This window comes from Lepidochelys kempii, chromosome 3 (genome assembly GCF_965140265.1).
Source record: "Lepidochelys kempii isolate rLepKem1 chromosome 3, rLepKem1.hap2, whole genome shotgun sequence".
NCBI lineage: Eukaryota > Metazoa > Chordata > Testudines > Cheloniidae > Lepidochelys > Lepidochelys kempii.
In genome coordinates this window covers 75,157,374-75,175,303 of record NC_133258.1, presented here as the reverse complement: position 1 = coordinate 75,175,303, position 17,930 = coordinate 75,157,374, and the positions used below count along the sequence as shown (strand labels likewise).

Here is a 17,930-nt window from a genome sequence, read left to right as displayed (position 1 = left end):
GTTGAATCCCATATCAGCTTTTCTATTGTTTTGCCTGGGATTTGCGTTAGACTATCTAGCATCTAGTTACCTGGATCATCCTGTTTGCCTTTTTTGAATATTGGCATATTATTAGCACTCTTCCACTCTTATGGAATTTTCCTGGTATTCCAATATTTATTAAAAATTAGCGTCAGCAGTCTAAAGATCTTCTCACCTAGCTCTTTTAGGATACTTGGGTGCAAGGTTATCTAGGGCCTGCTAATTTTAAAACTTTTATCCCTAGTAGAGGTTGTCTAACATCCTCTCCACTAGAGATGTGTGGAAAAAGGGAATTCTGTTTTGTAGAGGATTTCAATATTTTGAAATTTGGTTTAATCCTGATTGGGAAATTTGGTTTCATTCCCTGCCTGAGTTCCATCAGAACTTTGGCAAAATTAGACTGTCTCTGGAAAAGTTCCAATTTTGTTGCATAGGCAAATTCTGACGAAGGATTGTTTTGCTAGTGTTGTGCTGACCAGCTCTACTCCTTAGCTGATAATGGCCTGGAAGTTTGTTCATCGTTGTCATATGATATTAGTATATCATCCTCCTTCTTTCCAAATATAGAACAAAATATTTATTGAGCACTTCTGCCTTTTCTGTGTCATTATTAACAATCTTACCCTTTCCATATAGCAATGGATCTATACCATTGTTAGGATTTCTTTTGTTCCTAATATACTTAACTCCTTTTTATTGTCCTTTGCCCTGTCAGCCCTGGATTTTCCCTGTTGTTTTTAACTTCCCTTATAATTGTTCTGCACCCTATAACTTCTGATTTATATTGATGCTATCTTTCTTCCCTTTCCCCCATTTGTTATATTTTGCTTTTTTATTTCTAGTTGCAGCCTTCACTTTGCCACTGAACTAGGATGGGCTTGTAGCCAAAGTTGTCCTCTTTCTTGATTTTGGAATTATGGCTTTTTGGCCATCTGATGAACTCTTCTTAAAGAGCTCCCAATTTTCATTCACATTTCTGTCTAAATTGTTCTCCCGGTCAATTTTGCCAATAATTTTCCTTTTGAAGCATCATGAGTGTGTATATTTCTGGTTGGAACTGTCCTCTCTTTGCCCATATTGAATGCAATCAGGCCATCTTCACTGGTTCCTAGGCAACTGCCAACTTCCAGTCCAGTGATTAATTTATCATAAAGAAGTAATAAAGAAAATAGTTACCTTATGTCGGATGCAATACTTTTGGTGTTAGAAAAATTATCATCCACAATTTTTCCTACTGGCTATGTGAGATATCTACCATATGTCTCCCAAACAGTGCTTTTTGGGGTGTAGTAATGGCAATATTACTTCTTTCCAAAGAGTGTGTTTAGAGGAGATCTTAGCAGATGTGTGTTTAGTACTTCTGTGGGACTAGCACTAATTGGAAAGTGAAGTGATCAACAGGGATCTCCTACAATATTCTGCATTCCTTCCAACAGCTGGACCACTATGTAAAGATACTTTGGGCCTTATTTGCAGAGCTGCACAGCTCCAGCAGCTGATATTGAAGACAACTGCACTTCTGAACATCAGGCCACATGTAAATTCAATTAATACGTAAATTAGAATTGGTTGAACTATCCATTTTGAATTTAGCTCTTGTTGGGTAGTTAATCAGTTGTAAACTCATCCCAACTTTCTGGGAATTAATTCATTATTTGTAAGTAGAGGAAAGATGGGTCAGTGGCTAGCCGAGGATTTGGAAGAGTATCACTGGGCTTTTTGTTTGTGAACTAGTTGATAGGATTCATTTATTTTTTCTAAAATGGCTTTAATTTGTTTAGCAGTTTTGAGGTTTTATAAAATAAAGCAGTGTCTCCTTCTACTTCCCCCAGTTTCAAAAGGCTGTTGGGTCATTCTCTACAATGGAATGGCTTTACTTTCCACATTGTCTTGTCATATATCTGAGAATGATACATTTTGTAATATGCCTAGGTACAGTGTGCTGAATTAAGTGCTCGTCCTTATTTCCTAGTGTATATAGATTGAAATCAGACCCATAATCAAGCAATAACACTTTACAGACACTTCTCCTAGTTTATTATTGCAGATCTCGGGTAATGTAATAAGTAAGGCATCAGACAGAAGCGCATGTGAATAGCTGCTTGAGAAGAACAATAATCCTTGGAAGTGCAGTTTCAAATATCTTGTTGTAAAAGTTTATTTATAAATAAAAATGAGGCAAAATGAATTTATAAATAAAAACCAGTCACAGCTTGACATTATGATGACATCTGGGTAGCCAATTAGAAAACTCTGTTTATAATCTAATCTTCTCTCCTAAAACTGGTTAATCACCTTTTTTGTTTGTTTCATTAAAATGTCAGTTTAACAGCATGATAGCAGAACACGGTGAATGTTTTTAGGACACTGGCAGTCTGCATGAAATTTGTATACTTAATAATGAACAGAGTGTGACCCTGGGTGCCTGTGGCAGCCCTCACTGAAAATACCAAGGTCAGGGCAGGCTACAAAAGGGAGAGCAGATATTCCCAAAACTGGTGGTTAACACTGAAGTTAAACTCACCAATGAGACACAAACTGTACCTCTGAGCCCCCACACTGGTTATCAAGAAGCAAAAAAAAAAAGAAGAAGAAGAAGAAAGAAATTACACAGCCCCCTTTATTGCATTCCGGTTTTCTGGCTCCCAATCATCACATAGGTCCAGTGCAGTGAGAAGTTATTTAAAAACTCTGCTCACTATACACAATGTTCTTCTGACCCCAAAGAGTCAGCCACATTACCAGGTCAATATTAGTTTTGATCTTATCCAAAATACCACACTGTCAGCCAATTGTTTAGTGTCTCAAACTAAAGGTTTAACATTAAAAAAAAAAAAAAAGAACAAGAAGAGAGTTGTTAAATGATAAAGCACTCAGATACATACAGAGACTTCACAGTCTATATGTCAGGTTCTTAGCAGTATTGGTGAGTTTGCTGGCTTGAAATTCTCTCTGGAATATATCCACAGGTCTTGGATGGGTCTGTCAGCTCTTTGTTCAGAGCTTCAGTTTGTTGCAAAGTTACTCCAGCAGTAAGAAGCAGGAATGAAGACAAAATGGAGATGATGCAGCTGCCCTTTATATTCCTTTTGCCATGTGGCTTGTACTTCCTATGTCCCAAATGCAAGCTTCACAGCAAATGGCATGGAAAAGCCTCAGAGTTCTCTGCTCACACGCATACCACATGCCTTGCAGACTCATAAGGTGTAGTCCCTGGCCTTTCAGTGGGTTCATTGTACAGCTGATGACCCATCAAACAAGCTAGGTAGTGCTGATGCCAATCTGTCTAGGGGGGCACCCAGAAACACAGCACAAGTTTGGAAACATAGATATACCCTACATATCTATAACTCACAATACAAAGGTGATACAAACAAGATTATCATATTTAGTGAATTGTAACTTTTCCATGGATGCCTTACATGGTATATCTGGTAAGATTCATTGCACTTTTGTAATATTGGTATCAACAATATCATAAAGTGTCTCCCATATTCCATACAGTGTCACACAGAGAAACACAGAAATTTACATAGTACATCTCTACCCTGATATAACACGACCCGATATAACGTGGATTCGCATACAACGCGGTAAAGCTCCGACATGCTGCTCTGAGCAGTGTGTTAAGGGTGCCGGGCTGGGCCGGGGCCGAGGGGTTGGATAAGGGGCAGAGAGTCTTGGGGGCAGTCAGGGGCTCCCCCCCAGGGTCTGGGAGGCAGGAGCTGTGGGGGGGCACTTTTGGGGGCCCCGCAGTCCCAGAGTATACTGGGGGATTAGCAGGGGGCCGGGAGCCGCCTGTTCTGCTTCCCTCGTCCCAGCCCTCGCCCCAGCCGTGTCGCTCAGGAGAGGGAGCTTGGGGGAAGAGATCCCCCCTGCATTCACCCCAGCCCCAGCCTGCTCCACTCCACCAGCTCCCAGCCGTGGCGCTCCGCTTCCCGCTGCAGGTGAGTACGGGGGGCGTCCCTTCCCCAACCTCCCCACACTCACTGGTGGCGGGAAGTGGAGCACTGTGACTGGGAGGTGGCGGAGTGGAGTGGGCTGGGGCCATGTTGCTCCACTTCCCGCCGTTGCCGGTGAATGCCTGTCAGGGGGTGGGGGTGTGGATAGGGGTTGGAGCAGTCAGGGGACAGGAAGCAGGGGGGTTGGGTAGGGGGTGGGGTCCTGGGGGTGATTAGGGACAGGGGTCTCTGGAGGGGGCGGTCAGGGAACAAGGAACGGTGGGGGGGGCAAAGCAAGTTCGGTATAACGCGGCCTCACCTATAACGTGGTGAGATTTTTTATCTCGCAAGGACCGCATTATATCGGGGTAGAGGTGTAGTTAAAGAGCAACATAAAATACTTCATTGGAATAGTCTAATATCACTGCGTCAAATTTTGCCCCCCCCCCCCCCGTTGTGTTGAATAGTATCTTGCTCCCAAGGTGTTACTCCCACTAATTTTAATGCAATTATTTGTGGCCCTCGTCAATGATAGGGTGTCAGAATCTGGCCCTTTGTCTTTACAAAATGATTCTCCCTGTGATTGACAAACCCTGTTTGGGCTTAACTTTTTCAGCTGATCCAAGTGTCATTCAGGCACTGTAGCACGGGGAGCCGTATAAGCACGTAGACAGATAAATAGCAACTGCTGCAAGAGTTCTCCTTCGTGTGTGGATATCTTGACATAATCACCTGGGCTGGGATTTTTAAATGTGCATGTTGGAGTTAGATGTCCAGCTCCTAGGAAATTCAATGGCAGCTGCTGGGTACCTAACTCCCGGCTGCTGCCACAGCTACTGCTTCCATGGGGCTCCGGCGGTAATTTAGAGGGCCCGGGCTCCCAGCTACCGCAGTCGGGGTATTTAAAGGCCCTGCTCCATCTGGTTGAGGCCCCACCACCCCTGCTTAGGACCCCAGCCCTGTGTACCAGTAAGTCCCTTAAGTTACTTTCACCCCTGAGCATAATGCCACGGCATGATAGGGGTGCAATTGCCCTGACCCTTACAATTAAATAAAAAGCTCTTCTGGATTTCCCATCTATCTTCTCCCTTCCATGAGTTTTCCCATAGGAGGGGGCAATTGGTTCTTGGTTCTTAATTAGAAAAACCCAGGGCAACAGTAGGAGGATTCAAGTTCTGTCTAAATCCTAATGCAAAGTGGCTGCTTATCTTGAGTTGATTTGGAGACTGTTACAGATCAGATTACTTTGGAGCCCCTTTTGCACCATGACAAACACACACTGGAGCAACAATATTTATTTTTAGCTCCAAAAATAGTTTCCGTAAAGGAATAACTTGGCAGCTGTCCAGTCTCTCTATGTGGAAGGGGTGGAAATATTTACCTTGCTTGGTTTGAAGCTGAGCTTTACTCCTCACCTGGTGGTGGTAGAGTACTATTGCAACGTTCTGAAGCAGACTTTAACATGTATATGGTGTCAGTAAGTGCATGCATAGAATAGTGTAGAAGTAGAATTTTATATAGCACCTCTCATACTCAAGATATCCCAGAAGGCCTGGCAAAACAGCAGATTAGTAAGCATAACAACAGTTCATGCTTAACTTTGGACACCAAGGACCAGATCGTTAATGGGTGTAAATCAACAGCGAGAGATCTATTTACACCAGGTTAAGATGTGGGCTAGGAGCTTTTTAGTCAATTTTTCTTATCAGAATTTTCTTCTACAGTTTTCAGAAAGTACCACTAAGGTCTTCTACTTCCACACAGATTACTGCCAGAGATGCTACCTTTATCAGAAAGGTGGTGTAGTTTGTACTCTGCTGTATTGTCTATATATCTTAGGTATTTAAATGGCGCACATTATCAAACTATTTTAGCACTGATCTTTAATGAATATACCCTCACAAAACCCTGGGAAAAATATGGAAATAATATTAGTCCCATTTTACAGATAGGGAACTGAAGCATAGAGGGCTCAATGGTGGGATCCACACAGGGACTTCAGTAGGTTTCTATGATTTCTTTTACAATTGCAAATGAACAAGAGATTTTAATGAATCTGTTAACTGGCCACCCAGCTGTTCTCAGCTAGCAGTTTACCACAGGCATCATGGCCGAGGCGGATTCTGAGTAGGCACTTGAGGAAAGACAGGGCACTGGCTTTGAGTCAGCACAGGGAGCGCATTTAATGCTTTATGTGCACTGGCGACTGTGGGAGGTGAGCACTCTGAGAGATGCAGTTTAAATTACCTTTGTGGGGCAGGATGGTCTCTCCTTTTATTGCACTTGTCATCCCTGTGGAGAATTCTGTTTCTTTTCTTTTTAATTATCTAAAATCCTAAAGGAGAAGTTCTCCGGGAAATTCTGATGGTCAAGAATCAGCTTTCTTGCCATCTCTTGGGGCAAGATTGTGAATTAGGTACAGCTCAGAGCAAGGAGTCCTGTGAGAGTGTTGCCACCCCACGAGGGGCCCTAGGGCCGTAGGTATGCCTACGATATAATTTGATGCTTGCTTATATCAGTAGTCCATGTCTACACTGCTAGCTAGGGGTTGTGATGCTGAGCTCACTCACACATGCTTATGCTAGCTTGATGAAAGCTAGTGTGAGTATATTGTAGTGTAGCTGTGATAGCATGGGGAATGCTGGCATGGCTCAGCCGTGCCAAATATGTACTCACGGGGTTCAGGTGGGTTCGCACTTGGCACGGCTATGTTGTGCTGCAGCTGCTTGTGTGACTGTGGCTACACTATTTCATACCTATGCTAGGTCTCAGTGAGCTAGCCTGAGTGTGTGTACGTGGACTGTGAATTGCCCCAAGCTTGTAGTGTAGATGGGGCCTCAGTGATGACTTGCCTCATGGCTCTGCTGTAACGAAGGCATGTTGGGAGTGCCTGCCTATGCCTGAATCCAGAGTCCAAGTAGCCCATGCAGAAGTGTCGGGGACTGGTTTTACTCCCCTTTAATCCCTTCCTCGGGCATTTAGTCCTAGTCACAGTCTTGTTTGCATTTGTTTTTAGGGATCTGAGAAGAAAATTTCAGAAGAATGAGGTTGGGAACCCTCTTTCTCTTCTCACATGTCTGGTATTATGCTTTAACTGTCTGAAGAGTTCCACTGAGATTTTCTGTCTGCCCTCCCCCCCCCCCCCCGCAGCTAGGCGTGCTGCAGGTGTGAGAGGAGGCCACTGGCAGGAGAGGAGGTGAATATAACAGTCACTACCTTCCCTGGCTGTACCAACATCATCATGCAGCAAGGTGGATTGATTTAAATCAAGGTGATTTAAAGGATGATTTAAGCCAGCAACCAGGAAACCTTGATTTAACTCATCTTGTTTTGCATTTGTACTTTTGTTATTTTCCTAAAGAAAGGTTGATTCTCATTGATCTGTAACAAGTAAAACATGTTGATTTGCAACTAAATGTAGCCTTTAGACTAAATTTGGTACTCTCTTTTGTTAACCACGAGGATGCACTATATCTGTACACATTTACTTAATAAATTATATAGCTTAACACACATTAATTCAGATTCTTAATTTTTGCGTCCTTATCGTGTTAGAAAATAGTGAATGGTGCATTTCTTATTTACTGGATGATGTTGAAATTTTTACTCGTGACTTGTGTCAAGCTGCATTTGGACAGAAATTGGAATTAAATTAATAATGTGCAAAACCAACATTTAATAGTTTTTATTAATTAAATAAGTACCTTAAATGTGCTGGATATTTAAGAAAAAATAAGTAAGTTTATCACAATATGTTTTGCATTTAAAACTAACTGATTTAGTAAACAAAGCAAAGCAAGTATTATCTATAGTTAGTGAATTGAACTGATTGTTTCTTGTCACAATGTCCTTCAAGGTTTCAGGCTTTGTCTACACTCGCACTTCTGTTGGTAATACTTTTGTCAGTCAAGGATGTGAAAAACACACACAAAAGTTTCACCGACAAAAGCAGGGGATGCTCTCCCACCAACATAGCTACCACCGCTTGTTAAGGGTGGTTTAATTGTGCCAGAGGGAGAGCTCTCTCCCACCAGAATAGAGCAGCTACCCGGGAGACCTTACAGCAGCGCAGCTGGAGCAGGACATCTGTGCCACTGTAAAGTCCGTAGTATAGACAAAGCCTTAGAATTAGTAAATCTCATCCTCTCACATCTAGTTTTTATTCATAGATTGGAAGAAGAAAACAAGCTTTCCTGGTTTTTCAACTCCCTGTTGTTTTCTTACATTTGAATGAACTCATTATTGAACTGAATTGAACTGATTGAATAAATTGAAATGAAGAAAATATTCACTCTGCCCTTGCAGAAGAGGCTACTGTTGTAAAAAGCTGGCTTAGCACTTCAGCAACACTAGCTGCTGGGATGCTTAGCCAGTGACTTTCACTAATCCACTGGTATGACTTTCTTTAAAACTTCAGCAGCAAACATGATTGGCTTAATATTATTTTTTATTTAAATGATTTTAATACATTATGGTAAGCTTAGGCCTTAAGAGAGGCTGTCATAATTTCAAATTTAATTTTAAATAGATTTATTTTTGAAAATAAAATATGTTTAAATGAACATAATCAATTTTAAATGAATAAATTCTGATGTTTTTTAAAAAAAATAGTTTTTTAAAAATAATAGATTTTTAAAAATCCACTCCAAAATGCAGTGTTACTTCCCAGCATGACACTTAGAGCATGAAGCACAGTTAAATTGTGTTAAATTCCTCGCAGCAGGTAAAATGGGATTTTAGCTCAAAGTATGTAACTGTGGTGTTGGGAACAACTTTTGAGATTTGTACAAGATGGTTCAAGACTAGACACAATGTAACTACCACAAAGACATTTGCTGCATTTCCTGCTGCCAGAGGGATTGTTTACCTGAATGTTCTATTTAGACAATGGACTTATGTAGTAGCTGGTCTTTTCACAGGGAAAAAGTGTTCAATTTTAATATTCTGTTTGACTTCGTAGAGGAAGTCGTCATTCTCGGTTATTCACAAAGCTGCATTGCTACAATGTAGGATGCTTGAGTAGTAGACTGTGTAGTACTTTGGAATACACTGCGTTGCACTGCTGTACAGTTTTGCTTAAAGTTGTTTTATAAACCTAAAGCTAGTAACCCCAACAAACCAGAGCAGTGTAAACCAAACCGAGGAAGACTATCACTCAGAAGTGGGATGAATAGATTTGGATGATTCAGATCCATACAGTATTGGATGTGCCTTTGCTGATGATGATCCTGAATTGCTTTTCAAAAGAATCTTCTTTCATACCTTACTGTGTGATGATTATAATTATTTATTTGTATTGTAGCGCCTAGGAGCCCCAGTCATAGACCAGGATCTTTTGTGCGAGACGCTGTACAAACAGAACGAAAAGACAGTTCTGCCCTGCAGACCTTACAGTCCAAGGAATGTGACTTTTATATGTGACTGACATTTCAGTTCCATAAAGAAATGTATGACAAAATGCCATTACTTAGGGCTAGCTCCTGCTAGTTAGGTACAGCCTGGGGAAGGGAGCAGAGCATTACAGCACCCCCCCAGCAGTCCACCCCCGCAGCAGTCCACATAGAACTGCTCTTTAGAGGCTTGGGTGAAATGACTTAGTGATCTCAGTTTCATTTCTAATGAACTAGTGTCCCCATCGTACTGTTGTGCCATCGTTGGCAATCTCAGCAGAAGGGCCAAGTGACCGAGTAGGACTGTGAATAAAATAACCTATTACTCCCTCTGGGTTTGAAGTCCAGATCGTAGGGCATTTCTGGGAAGCGTAGGGAAGCTTGCTCTGCTCCTTCCCATGTTGTGCCTGGTCTGTGGATAAGCAGAAGAATTCAGACACCACAACTGTCATTCTGGTACCCTTCACAAGCAGTTTAAATTGCTGTAAAACTTGTCGCTGAAATGGGGAGGTGGTTCTGAGATCTAACAGTACGGGTTAGAGCTGGGCATTGTGTGAGTAGAAATTTTGCAAACTTCCTCACCAATCCAGGGGCATGCACTAGCCTGGAACTGCGACACACTTAACTATTCCAGCACTAGGCCTCTTTTGAGCAGAAGTTGCCAGTCGTACCGAATGGGGTGATGGTTTGGATTTGGACAAATATTAAGTAAGTACTCAGTTGAAGTCACCCACTCTCATTTTCACTTGCAATCTGAGAAAGGACCTGAAACCAGATCTGCACTGGTGAAAGACTAGTGCAGGATACCCATGGGCTGCCAGCTCCTTTCAGCAAATATGTTAATCACAGGCCAGCTTTGATTTTTCCTGACAGGAGGAAATCATACATTCAACCACTACTGATAGCATAGAAAGCTCTGAATGTAGCAAAACCGACTCAGTGTGTATTCTCTGCATGCCATGGTAGATTCTGCTGCTCAGTGCTTAGGGCGTGACAGAAAGAAGGGGAGCAGAAGGGCTGGTGGTTCTGTAACACTATAGATCAATTAGCGAACTGACTTGCACAGGATTACATAGCAGTAATGGAGTCCATCCCTGGGAACCTTCTCTGTGCCCAGGCCAAAATTTGGCCCATATGCAGTTGCTAAAGCATAGATCCCAGAACCGGATATTTTTGGGGAGCATACGGGTTGCCAGTCAAATCGTTTCAGTAAGACACATGTTAAAAGATGCAATCCATATTTATAGTTGGGAGAGGTACCTGCAGGTCCATAACTGTTCACCATTTTACCATTTACAGGTGACAAGAAGTACATCATGGGACCAAAGCTTTCCACTCTCGATGCCACTGTCTTTGGGCACCTGGCTCAAGCAATGTGGACATTACCAGGGACTAGACCTGAGAGACTAATCAAAGGTAAGACAATCTTAGAGATTTGGACATCTCTTTTGGTAGCATTCTCTGCTTGTAGGACTAGGGCAGGCTTTCAGGGGGATCTCATTATAATATGCAGGAAAACACTGTCAGGATCATATGACATTTGAAGACAGAATGAGCCTAGAAGTTCAGCTAGAGTGTCCTGTCTTTTGATGTACTCTGTACTTTTGATGTTTTTCTGTCCAAAGGTGCCTTCATTTCCCCCCATGAAATTCTTCACATTAGTTGCTCCTATTGCTGTACTTGGTAGCTTACACACTACAGCACTCTGTTTAAATAAATTTGGCCTTTGCTCTGTTAATTAATTAATGTTCGCAAAGTGTTTGATAATGAAATCACTATGGGCTAGATTATGCCTCTCTTGCTTACACTGAGTAGTATCATACTCTGCAAGTAGTCCCAGTGAAATCAGAACCTTAATGGCTACTGCAGATACAGGGAAAGGAAGGAGCCCATCTTCACTTTTGGATCCCAAGGTAAGTTTGCAGAACTAGCAGTTAGAAAAAAACCCACCCTTTTACTGGTAAGCTGAGCACATTTGATCTGGAGTCATAGATGCATGATAAATATGAAGGTTCCCGCCCCGAGCCATTGATGAAAAACACTGCATATAAGAGCTGGGTGTTGTTGTTGTTGTTGTTATATGCTTCTCTTCTATGACTTTGATCTCTGAAGGATCTCAGGGAAAATCTTAGGGGACCCATGAATTTCAAGAATTAGCCTTATGTTGATTGAAACCCATCTGCCCTACCAAAATAATCAGATGGACACACCCATTCCCTACAATACAGTACTCTCCAGTCTGACTCCCCCTAACCAGACAGCTGCTCATGCTATGAAATACTGCACACACGTGTTTTTCCTGGATGTACTGTTGTGTTTTGTCCTTCACTGAGGTTTTTATAATATCTTCATAAATGTATAAGAAAAATACTTTCATTCCATCCCTAATGTGTACAATACCTAAGGGTGTGCTACAGTGACCACGTAAAAATTCTGTGTGTCAAATGCCAAATTTATCTTGCGAACAGTACTGCCATCTTGTGGTCCAAAACCAAAATTTGCCTCCAATTGCACGACATTCATTTAATAAGTACATAGAATATGTATGGCCAAATTCTGTCTTTGGATGCCAGGTTTGTACAAAATGCATAACAATTTTATTGTGACAGATTTATAAAATCAGTAATCTTTTTCTTTTGAGTCACATTCATGAAGATTAATTCTAATTGCTTAACTTTATAGCTACGCTCATACATAATCCTTTCATTTTGACCCTGCTTACCACAGGTACGTTAATCAAGTCACAACCATTTGCATTTTTCATTTGATTGAACTCGTAAACAGTACCGTTACTATGTTTGATCGCATCTTAGCCTTTTGGAAAGAGGTCTCTAATGCCTCCCTGGAAACAAGCCAGGAAGATTTCTTTGAAGACCACTCCTGTGAATTTTCTTTGCAGTAAACATTGTCACAGGATTAATGATTAGGAGTATTTACACTGGCTTATTTTACTGTGTTGCAGGTGAACTGATTAACCTTGCTATGTACTGTGAAAGAATAAGGAGGAAATTCTGGCCAGAGTGGCACCAGGACGACGATAACACCTTTTACGAATCTGAGGAAAGTAGTGAAGCTAGCAAGACTCACACCCCATTGCAGGACTTCAGCTTTTATTCAAGGACAGAAACATTTGATGAGGAGGGGACAGAGAACAGTATTTCCCAAACTCCTGACACAGATTATACTGGACACTCGCTCTTCGATTCTGATGTGGACATGGATGACTATACAGATCACGCACAATGCAAGTAATGTATCCAAGCACCTCTCCATTTGTATCAGAAATGCCACTTCTTGGGATGAGTCCAACTTTCCCATGTTCATGCCAGTGTGGAAGAGATCATTGTGCTTGACACATTTCACATGGTACCTGGACTATTTCAGCCTTATTTCATTTTGTAAATCCATTCAGATGGAGCTTAGGTTAAACAATTAGAACAAGGCAAACAAGAGATCCAGAAGGTAGGAGGATCTTAGGCCTACACATTGCTCCCACTGAAAACAGATTCCAAAATCATGCGAGCAAACCGACCAGAGGTGGAACAGAGAGGTCACGAGAGCTGCTGTGTGTTGAGTTTCTCATCTTCACAGCAAGGGGTTGACAGAAAGGGAAAAGTGTTTATTGGAATTCCCCTCTCCCCTCTTGGTAAGCAGTGATTTCACTGTATTAATGCAACAGGATGCCAGGGCAACTTTACTCAACAGCTTCTTGCACTCTGGGTGTGTACGTTATGTGTATAAGAGAGGAGTAGGGGTTTGGTCTCCAGTGCACAGACTGTCAATCAATAAAGGCAAGAAGAAAATGTGCTCATGAAAAAAGCAACATTTTATAATTCCTATTCTGTACAATAGCTTGAAATCTTTCAGTTTTATAACTTTTTTAGTTGAAAGGGAGACTTCAGAGTATTTTAAATTATTACCTAATAATCCCTCAGAAGATTGTTTAGGAGTCTTGGCTAAACCCCATCTCAGGTATATATATATACTCTGCCCATCCAAATTCCCCTTGCAGTTTCGATTATATCAAGTGTTCTTTCCACTTCCTGGTGAAAACTGTTGTGTGGTATTGTTAGATACTGTTAAGTTAAACACCTAAAGTGCACCACCCCGGAGTCAACTGCATTGCAGTGCTGGACACTTCAGTCTCTCTAGTTTTTGTGTATCAGTTGGCAAAGTTTGCGAAGCACTGTGGAGTGCTGCCGGGTATAAGATGCTATGTAAATTCAAAATACCAGATCCTCAGAAGTGCCAGAGCAGAACTCAACATGCCTTAGGGTGAAGGCTAGGTAGGTCATCTATATTGCGTCTAGAGCCCCTGACGCACTCCCTATAACCAGGTGGGTGGGAATGTGTAGAAGGGAACTTGCTGGCTATGCCAGTTCTGTAGCCTGTGTGGATTTCCCCATGCCAGACTGGATGCTGACACTGATTGACTGATTTCAGGCAGAGAAAAAGCATATGAGGAATTAAAGTATGTCAAGGTGTTTGTAAATATATTTAAGAAAAATCAGATTTTGGGTCCACAAATCTTGATGGTGTCCCTCAAAATGTTTTAAGCATGGCTTTCGTGGTTTAGGAAAAAAGTTGTTACGTGAACAGGACCACTTTGCAACATTATTAATCATGCAGCTGATAAATAACTTGTTCCTGTATCTTGTATTCTGGGAAGCTAAGGGTAAAAGGGGCAGTTGAGGACTCTTCTCATGATTGTTACTGCTTCTCCCAATACTGAGAATTCAAAATAAATGGAGGAGTTTCCCAAAGCTTTAAAAGAAATCTTTTCACTAATTGTGAAGACCCCCTTCCAGCTCGGAGTCCTTTGATTGTTCCAGGGAATCACAGAGCTGGCTGTGGATCTGGAATGGGAGAGTCACAGTTCACACGTGGCGATCCACAACCAGCCTGGTGGCTGCTCCTTGTGTTTAGGTGGGAACAGCTATTATGAAGACAGCAGATGGCTTGCGTAGTGTGGGATGCATAGTTTTGTGTTTGTTTCTTAAAATAGGCCAGACATTCCTTTGAAGTCATGCGTCTATCAAACATTTCCAATCTCATGGATGAGTACTATTCATGAAGTGAATCTGAGCTATAGTTGACTTGCAGATGATGGAGAGGAAGGTGCAAACTAAGCATTTAGGAACCTTGTCAGCAAACTAAGTACAAAACACAGGACACAAAGGGTAAAGCCTTGGGACTAAAAGGACAGACACGCTTGGTCAGAAATGCCTTTGAAACCCCACAGATCATTCAACCTAGGTGTTACACCTGAAGAAATTCAGATGTTGAAATCTGACCACAAGAATCACATTGGACAGGGGAATTTTGTTCTTTAAAAACGTCAGATATGACCCTGGTTTATATCTGTTTTGTTTGTTTTGTTTATATATTGATTTAACTTTCAAAGCTCTTTATTTGAAGTCAGTGGTTTTTTCAACTTTTTGATGTTAGGAGCTTGAGTTTCAGGTCTGGAGTCCACTGCTGAAATGGATGTGTCACAGCAATAAGATACTGTAGCTAAAAGATTAACCTGAGTTATAAGGCACTTGCATCTTCCCCAGATGCAGAGGCTGACAAATCTGCCTGTGACTGTGGTCCGTCATAAAGGGAAAGGACCCAATCTGACCAGAATTCTAAAGGTTAACTTTCCCCCTCTAAATTCATGGGGTCTGATTCTGATGCCACATTGCTGTAAACAGCAGTAACCACTGAGATGAGTGAAGTTAGACTGATGTAAAAGCAGTGAGAGAGCAGCATTCTGTCCATCATGTTCTTAGGTATCCAAATTCTTTCTAATTCCAGACCTCAAGCCTATCTGAACAGAATCTCCCTTATAACTGTATGATATATTCTCTACCTTCATACAGTACTAGACTCATTTTCACTCAGAATGGCAAATAAAAACCTAGTTAGAGGATATGATTATTGGTGTCTTCCCATCTCTGGGGAGAGTGAAAAATAAAAGCACTCTGGAGACTTTCGCTACAGATGACTAGAATGCTAACAAGGTTCCCTGCCCCCACTGTTGTGCATTCTCATGCATTTTGATGCTTCCATACATACACCTTGGAGAGAGGTGGCTGGAGCAAAATCATTAAAAATCTGTGTCATGTCTTGTGACAAACACTTGCTGGAGGTGGCTTTTAGATATTAGAAACCCCACACAACAGCAGGAATGGAAGAGGGAAGGGGATTGAACTTAGATGGCCTATTCTGGGTATCTCCAGTACTTAGAATTCTGTATTACAGAGGCAGGCAAACAGCGTGGGGAGAAAACTCATATTCATGTGAGTAAAACTTACTTATGCAAGTTTTCCCATTGAAGTCACAGAAACAGTGGCTCCAGTTAGAACAGTGTAAACCTGGAACACCTTCCTGGATTGAAACTGGTCTAATAATGTCGGGCAATATTTGGACCAATGGTCTGCTGTATCAACAGGTTCATGTGAAATCAATAGGACCACTTGAATAAAAATTGCTCCTCTTAGAATTGCACATTTAGTCCCTAAAGAAGGAGGAAGTGTACTTTAGATAGAAGTATCTCCCACTGAAATTGAGGTTGGAAAAATAAGTTGTGCAACAGTCACTTTATGAGCTAAGATTTTTATTTTTATTTTTATTCTGAATATCCACAAATTTTCCAGTGAAGGCTTAACTTGAAACTAACAAGCGCAGTAACACATTTTGTCTTAGGAAAGTAACATTTAAAAAAAATTTGTAAGGATCCAAAGAGACAACAAATGCAGCAGCCCTTGCCAGTATCAGCTGCAATTTTCTAGCTGCACTGATCTGTCTATGTATTGATCAGTTGTGTGAATGTATTTACAACACATGCCATGCCTTTTGTTTCTTAGGAGCAACTCAGGTTTTTTAAAGGAGGAGGTTAGTAACATTTTCCTCATCATGGGTACCCTGGAAAAGTGTGCATTTTTGTTTTGATTTAAAATTTAGAAGAAATTTCAGAAACAATGTATGTATGTTAAATATACATGTATGTTGTATTTTCAAGGCATAACAGGAAATTTTTACCCTAATTTAACCTGTCCAGAAACAAATATCAGCTGTTTTTCCTGCTAGAACTGGTCAAAAAATATTTTGTTCACACTTTTTTTCAGTGGAAAATGCCTTTTGGCTAAAACAAATGCCTCTTCACAATAAATACATAAAAATAGTTTTGGTTCAAATCTTTAGTTTTCTGACAAACAAATTAGAAATTAAACATTGCATTTTTACTTTCCTGCTTCTTTTTACAATGGCAAAAAAGTGAGAGAAAAAGGCCACCCACCCCCTGAAATTCTTTTTTGGCAATTTTTGATTTTTTTGGTCAGAAATGCAAAATTTTCATTTCCTTCAAATTGTTTCAGGGAAAATACCTACGTCTTTTGACCAGCTCTCTGATGAAATATATCGAGTTGAAAACTGTCAAAGGGGCATTTCCCCCCCCCCCCTTCTGTGTTCTATACAGTTAATCTCCATTCTGTCACCTGATTTATTATCCTTGCCCTCACTATTACCAGTGACTCTTGTTCTTTGGCTGAGGAAGCCTGGCTAAGATTTTCTGTGGAGCCTCTCAGCAAAGAGACACACGGAATGGGTCTAAGGGCCTTCAAGTCACTCTGGAAACAGTCACTATCTTGCAGGATGAGACACTACATGCACTGCCTGCATAGCAGTCATAGTCCATGCTGGCTCAGTGCAAGAGATTGGCCCTGGGAATCTCTAGGTCTGTAATGTAGGATACTGAAACTGGGGCATCCAGAGTATTCTTTACTAGAGGAGTATAATGGATTAGAATGTTGGATTACTCATTAATGTATCAGTATCAGTCCCTCTGAATTTGATTGTGGCCCAGATTGTGCCCCCTCCCTCCCGGTCCATATATGGAAGAATCTTCCATACGTCAATCTCCCCTTTTCTTTACAGAAAGGAGGCTCACATAGGTGCCTCTCTTGCTCCACGCATCTCTTCCCTGGCTGCTGTAGAAGGATCTTTATGCTGCATGGGCTCTGCACAGGAGGAGAGGGTGGAATTGTGTGGCATTTACTTCCCCAGCTCTTAACATGGAAAGAAACCATCTGAGCCTCTGATCTCATACCATTTGATGTGAGTTAACTCCATTGACTTCTCTGGAGTCACTCCTGATTTATACCGTCTAAGTAAAATCTGAATCTGGCTCTTTATTTTGTTAAAAGTCAGAGCATTTCCCCCCCTCAATTTTGTTTTTAATAATATCGCCGTCCAACAGTTAATTATTATTTTAAGTTTGTTTTTATAAAACCCTCTGGGGATGATGAATAAATATTTTTGGCCCCTTTTTCCATTTGGCAAATGGTGATTTGCTTCTTACGTTTTGCTTGTTTTTTGTTTAACAGCAATTGCAACTTCATATTGTATAGAACCTTGTCATGCTGAAGTGGATTTGTTTATAACCATTAGCACCATCAGCAACATCAGCAGAGCTCACTGCTTCTGACTACTCAACAGAGGAATCAGACACTGTTGGTTTTAGAAGTCCTACAAAAATCTCATGGATGTTGTGCTAGATTTAAAAAACAAATCAAATGATATTTAAAAACTGGAG

The 17,930-nt window shown here is 41.2% G+C and overlaps 1 protein-coding gene across 3 annotated transcripts in view; it reads left to right on the top strand.

The window, feature by feature from the left end:
• Positions 1 to 16,505, top strand: part of FAXC (failed axon connections homolog, metaxin like GST domain containing) — a 41,170-nt gene extending 24,665 nt beyond the window's left edge. For all 3 annotated transcript variants that reach the window (XM_073336833.1, XM_073336832.1, XM_073336834.1), the window contains 2 exons: positions 10,652 to 10,768; positions 12,315 to 16,505. In XM_073336833.1, the coding sequence (XP_073192934.1) occupies positions 10,652 to 10,768; positions 12,315 to 12,604 (407 nt within the window). In that variant the 3' untranslated portion in view covers positions 12,605 to 16,505. The remainder of the gene's footprint in view (positions 1 to 10,651; positions 10,769 to 12,314) is intronic.
• The last annotated feature ends 1,425 nt before the right edge of the window (positions 16,506 to 17,930 follow it).